The following is a 6,531-nucleotide window of genomic DNA, read 5'->3' as shown; positions in this document are numbered from 1 at the left end:
ACCAGATTTCCGTCTATGGCAATCTAGACGAAAATTTTCGTTTAGATTGCCTCAAACTAAACGGAGCAAACTAGACGAAAAATAATTCCATCTAGTTTGCTTCGTCTAGTTTGTTCATTTTTGTACTAGTGAATTAATATATTCTACTTGTTAATGTGTCCTATCGCTATTTATGCTCTTTATTTGAGGGACTAATTTGAAAATAGATTAAGAATTGGGATGTAGTTTCAATTTTAATAATCTGAGGACTAATATTAAAATAGCTTAAGATTTTAGGGACCTACTAGCAATTTCAATGATTTTGAGGGTCTTGTTCAAAATATGAAATTTAAGGGGCTGATGTCGAAAAGAACCCCAAAAAATGGTCTAGTAAAGATGCCTTCGAATAAAGAGAATGCATGAAGAAAGATTACAAATCCAAATAGATAGCCAAAACATATAGTCCTCATTTCCCTCCCAATACAGCTCCTAGTACTTTTCAAACTTTTACTAGTTTGATCTTAATCAATACAACTTGAGAATATAATTCTTAATAAAAGAAATTAAAATCTAAATAGCAGAAAAACACTATGAGAATGCAGTGGCATTTAATTAATAAGAAAATGGAAAAAAAATCTACATTCTATAATGTTGCCTATCTATTCTCCATTCATCAAAGGCTTCCTCATTTCCCATGCATCGAGCTTTAAGATTTTCACATCTTCTGCTCCGTTATTAAAGACGAATAGGTGAGAAGAGTCTCCTACTGCAAGTGTGGGATAAATTCTTGATGTCATACAAGTTCTTCCTTCACCTCCAAAGCTCTCCACCACAGAATGATCAATCTATAGTACAACATAGAACAGGAGAAAACATTATAGCATAATTGAAAAAAAAAATACTATTTCATGCTATCAAGAAATATATTTAGTAATATTAGTATCCTCCTATAATTGTAGGATAATACGACTTAAGGGTATCTAAAACCTTAGTTGCAAATACTTCTAGGATTACAAAAAGGTAAATCAATTATCATTTTGAAGTGTCACATGATTTACAAAGACTTTATAGTACAAGGACAACTCTAAACATATGTGTGTAATTGGTTAATGGTGATTGTTATTCTTATTAAGTAAAACAAAAAGAAGGCAATGCAATACAGTAGGATATATATAGTATACGATAAAATTTAGATGGAGTCACAATCATTCATTAAACCATAGATAGTTATGAATAAAAACCAGTGACCTCCCTACTGCTATTAAGTAGTAGAGAGGGTCCAAATCCTTCATAGACCGTATAATTTTTTAGATATGTTGTGTAAAAGGAAATCAAAGATAGGTTTGTCAAATAATTAACATACCAAACTTCTTAGGGAAATCTTGCCATTCTTCTGAATCTCAATATCAACAAAACCACCATAGGTTGGTTTATAAAGTCCTGGCCTCAATGAAGACCTACTCACCATCCACAACAAATATATTCATCAGGAGCCCCAAATCTACACTTAGATTAGATTGAATAAGAATATTATTAAAATGAAAGATTAGATAACAGACCTTGATGGATCATGACACATTAGAACCACATACTTGTGAGTAGCTTTAAAAATTCTAAAGAACACAGCAGTTTGCTCCTCTCTCTTGTCTGAAGCTAGGGTTAGAAGTCCAAAGGGTCCAACCCCACCCTTTACATCTGAATCATTTTCTTCACATAGTTTTTGAGGATCAGTCCAAAGTGGATCAAATGTCTCAGCCTTTGCTAGGTTTGATAACTCAAAATCCACCTCTATATCTGCCTGTTAGTGGAAATTTAAAGAAAAGTTAGTAGCAACAACTAATTAGTCTATATAAATCTTTTCGTATTAAAAACTAACTACTTTTTTCTTGTTCTAGTTGATTTTAATAAGAAATTATTTCCTTTTTAATGTTTTATTGCTCATTTAATCATTTCTTATGCCTTTTGCATCATTATAGTTTTCCTTCTGAGAAACTATTCAATAGTCTATATCCACTAGAGAGTTAAACTATATTTCCTTAAATAAAAAAAATTTCGTTGAGAGGAGTATACGGTTGTAAAAGTTGTTCTTCTCTTTGTTCCCAACTAGTATTTAGTGAAAAAATAACAGAATAATTTTATCTTGGCAAAAATACAAAAATAATATATTTAATGGGCCTCAAATTTCGTCGGACCCAAATTTTCAGCGAAATTTCTCATGTGGTACAAGCGTGGCTTCTAGCGTCATAAATCAGCTCCAATCCCAAACTCTAACCCCTAAATCTCCTTCCTCCTCCTCCACCTCTCCCTCTCCTCCCTCCTCCGCTCCTCTTGCCTCTCCAACGCCTCCCAGACCTTCAACCTCTTCAAATCCTCCCTCAGCGCTCAATGTGGTGAGCTTTAATACCTTGATTTTTATATTTTTTATAGAGAGAAGAGGATGGTTTTGGATGTGATTAGTTGTAATTATTTGTCACTGGGAGCCACGTTGGCAGCCACGTTCGTATCATGTGAGGCGTCACGTAAAAAATTTTGCCAGAAATTTGAGTCCGGCCAAGCTTGAGGCTCATTTGTCACCGGAGAACAAATAATATACCAATATATCGCCGGAGAAAAAATAATATACTAATATGTCGCCGAAAAAATATATATACCAAATTGTCACTAAGGACAAACAAAATATACCAATTTGGTATTTTTTCCATTTTACCTTTTACGACTTGTATAAATATAAATAGTCAATGATGTTTCTATACAAGACCTTTTAAGAAAAACAAAGCTCATGAAAACAAGAATGAGCAATTACCTGTGCAGCTGATATTCCTGAGATTTCAACAAGTCCGCCACTCTGCAGTTTCTTATTCTGTACTGAAAAAAGTGCCCCTCTAAGTTTCTCAAGCTCTTTAATGGGCCACTGAACTAGTTGCCGACCATTTGCATCAAGCCAAATAGCTCTCGGAACTGTCTACAGCCAAAAAGTTCAAAAAAAGGTTAACTAACATAATTATAGCAGAACTTGCTCAAATTGAACTAGTAAATTGAACTAACCAGAATACCAGCCCAACCCTTAACGATATCATCAATTTTGCTATCTGACTCATTAGACCACCCCATCAAGATCCTCCTTTTAGTAGCCACATCAAAAAATGTCTTTGAAGCGTAGTAGTTACCATAATCATATCTTAATCCTGTACGGTTATCCACCATCATACCATCTGGGACAAATTTTTCTGCAGTGTAGTTGTACGAACCAATAGTATAATAATCCCATCTGTCTCTATCCAAGCTAATTTTCAGTACATGCTTCAACCCGTTACGGTAATCTGAAGTGTCTACGCCCAATTTACCCTCCGTGGACACCGGATAAAAATCCGGGCACTCCCACATACCCGTATCTGGGGCTGAGTGTAGTGGGTGTTTTGCCCGAATCCAACGGATGAAATCTTTGCTTTTATACAGCACTGCCATCCCTCGATGTTTCCTTAACCCCCCGATGACTAACCTCCAACGGCGATCAGGGCCCAGCCAGGCTGTCGTCGGATCACGAAACTTAGTAACATTGATATCTTCAGGGGGGGTAATTAACGGATTGTAATCAGGCTTGACCCATTCGCGAAGATACGGGTCAGATAGGTTTTTGGGGTACGCAACATTCTGTACTTGGTAGCCACGCGTGTCAATGCCAGTGTAAAGGATAACAGGTCTGTTACCGGGTAGGATGGTAGTGGACCCAGACCAACAACCTGAAAGGTCGAAGGGTTTGGACATGGAGATCGCGGGTTCGAGTGCCTCCCAATTGATCATGTCCTTTGAGACTGAGTGAGCCCAAATAGGGGCTTCCCAAAATGCGTGATTAGGATTGTATTGGTAGAATAAATGGTAGAAACCTTTGTAGTACATTGGCCCTGGTACAATTTGAGGAAAAAAACTTTGCATGTTTTAGGTTAAGAAACGAAGTTACAGTGATAAAGATGTCTATACCTAAAATTTAAGATTGGCTACATTCAGTTACATTAATTGATAAAAAAATTTATTAGTTTATTTGTAATCAGAGAAGTTTCTATGAACATCAAAAATAGTTAATCAACTTTGCCGACTGTCGAAATAAATGATGAAGACAATCAAAGGTTGGAAAAGTTAGTAACCATAGATAATAAAGAAAAAAGGTTGTAATCGGATGATAATCATTTGTAACAAAATTTTAATGATTTTTTTTATGATTACACACTAATGATGAAGATCTCATTTTTCTACAAGAAAAAGGTAAAGTCATGAAACTACATTTGTCAATTTTACAAATGCTTACATAGTGATATAATACTGTCAACGCAAATGCGGAATCATTATAGAAACACATTAATTTATTTAAAGAAGGAAGGTAAGGTAAAGGGAGGTGCACTGAGGTGTAAGAAAGTACATACATCTTGTTCTTATTGTTTGGTAGGAAGGGAGGCGAGAGAAAACACATAAATTTTTTTTTTATCTCTTGAATCCATCAAATTTGGAGGTGTTATTCTTTCTCCTCATTTTTAGTTCATTTTGAGTTATCACGTGCTCTACCTCATTTTCATTTACTCCACCTTCCCTTTCTAAAAGCCCTCCACCAAAGGCACTTTAGATTTTTATCCTTTTCTGTACTTTATTTCCCCCTCTGCCAACCCAAGCCTTGTTTAACTCGATAATACTGGAATAACTACATTTGATAAGTATTGGCGGAAAAGATAAGTCTCCTCCACACATTCACTCAAGTATTAAAAAAGATGACTTGACAAAATATTGAAAATGAAAAGAAAAGTAAAGGAGATAATCTCCTCTTTAATTACCACTCCCTTTTTAAATTGTACCAAAGACAAAAATATGAAACGAGGAGATGTGTATACTATTATTATAATAAAATAATTTTTTCTAGGGCAATACAATTGAAAGATCAGATAGTCATTATTAGTAATAACGAAGGGAGAGAAATGAACGTAAGAAGAGCGTACCATTTGGATCTGATTGTGTATTCAGTGCAAGGATCCCGCAAAATTAAGCCCACATGCAAGAAAAAAGAATACAATTTATTTCAAATTTTAGCATATTAAAATTTATATAGACAAATCAAAAGCTCATGATGAAGTCTTACACCTTGGTTAAACTTAATTAGTGTGCCTTTTCTCCAAAAAGAAAGAAACAAAAAGTAAAGGATAATGGTCGACAATTTGATTATTGCAGGAGAGTTTTCAATTCTTTTCTTGTGAAAGCTCAAATACTATTCAGAAATGCACGAAAAAAATTTTCTTTTTATTAATAAAATAAAATGGATATTAAATGCTTTTAAACTTTTCTTTTTCCTTAGTTGTGTTTTCGGAAATAGCATTTGGATGCCAAAAATAGTGAATAGTTCACTTCTCTAATCACAATTTTCTAATGTTAAGATGGTTGTTCGTATATCTAGTTTCTTTTGTGACTGCATTTATTTTCACTCCTCACTCAAAATGAATAATATTAATCCACTAATAACAAAAGGTTATGATTAAAAAACGGAATCTTTACTCCACTTTGATAATAGAAAGGCTCCAAATTCAATATAATAGAAAGATACAATCAAAAAGTGTTTTCTCAAGAATTAGAAAAATCCTTAATGCTCCAAAGCATATAGCTGACGAAGAGATCATTTTTTTTCTCTCCATATTATTGCATTAAAAAAGAGAAAGAAAAGGTCGGTTGAGATATTCTAACATGGAAAAATTCCAATTAACTGCGCGCTACATGATAACTATGGTTAAAGACTTGGTATAAAATTAAAATAAGAATATACATGTGACTACATTTTGTCAATGTATCTGTAGCAACTAGGAAACTTTCAAGGAGAAACAAATATATAGATAGAAAAATAAAAAGGAAATGAAGAAAATATAGAGATCTAAAGAAAATTGGAATCTTGCATTAATGAATGAGAAGAGAAGAACTATTGCGTACCATTCATCCACATATTCCGAGGTTGGAAATGATAACCAGTCCTATATTTATTATCGATAACGGTGGCCGGGACTGATTCCAAATGTTCTTTTATATTAGCGAGAATATGAGAGCCATCAGCAGCCCTATTACACAAAAATTGCACTAACAAAAATAATACCCACATAACTCTATATGAGTTCGCCATTGGAGAGGGCAAGTGGGGGCGAGAAAGAGAGGGAGAGCTTGAGAAAATCTAGAAAGAGAGCTTATGAAAATCTAGAGAAGAGAATTAAGATGATAAAATGGGATACAGGGGTATTTATAAGGCTTGGTATATTTCAGGATGGATAATGGATTATGAATGATATGATGATCCGCTTATATTGGAAAGGAGTTATCTCAATCCGGGGGATTAGGATTTGCTTTGGATGAAATCATTCCGGCTGATTCGTTCCCGCATCTCTTTTTATCCTAGCTTGTAACATATTAACTTTTGAACTTACATATTAATTTTTGTTTTTAGGTAACAAAGGATTTTGGAATAAATATCAGATAATTAAGGTAAATTCAAATAGATCCGAGTAGAAAGATGATGACTTCAGCCCTGATTAC

The 6,531-nt window shown here is 34.2% G+C and overlaps 1 protein-coding gene across 1 annotated transcript; it reads right to left on the bottom strand.

Annotated features, from left to right (window-relative positions):
- Window positions 427-6,190, bottom strand: LOC109826328 (beta-fructofuranosidase, insoluble isoenzyme 1-like). Its single transcript, XM_020393349.1, has 7 exons — window positions 5,938-6,190; window positions 4,962-4,970; window positions 3,025-3,881; window positions 2,783-2,941; window positions 1,539-1,777; window positions 1,343-1,436; window positions 427-824 (listed from the first exon to the last, which is right to left on the bottom strand). Exons 1-7 carry the CDS (start codon window positions 6,122-6,124, stop codon window positions 639-641), a joined length of 1,731 nt encoding a protein of 576 aa, XP_020248938.1. The 5' UTR covers window positions 6,125-6,190; the 3' UTR covers window positions 427-638.

The sequence above is a fragment of the Asparagus officinalis genome, chromosome 10 (assembly GCF_001876935.1).
Source record: "Asparagus officinalis chromosome 10, Aspof.V1, whole genome shotgun sequence".
Classification (NCBI taxonomy): Eukaryota; Viridiplantae; Streptophyta; class Magnoliopsida; order Asparagales; family Asparagaceae; genus Asparagus; species Asparagus officinalis.
Note: the sequence above shows the minus strand (reverse complement) of the source record. Positions and strands in the feature narration are given on the sequence as shown.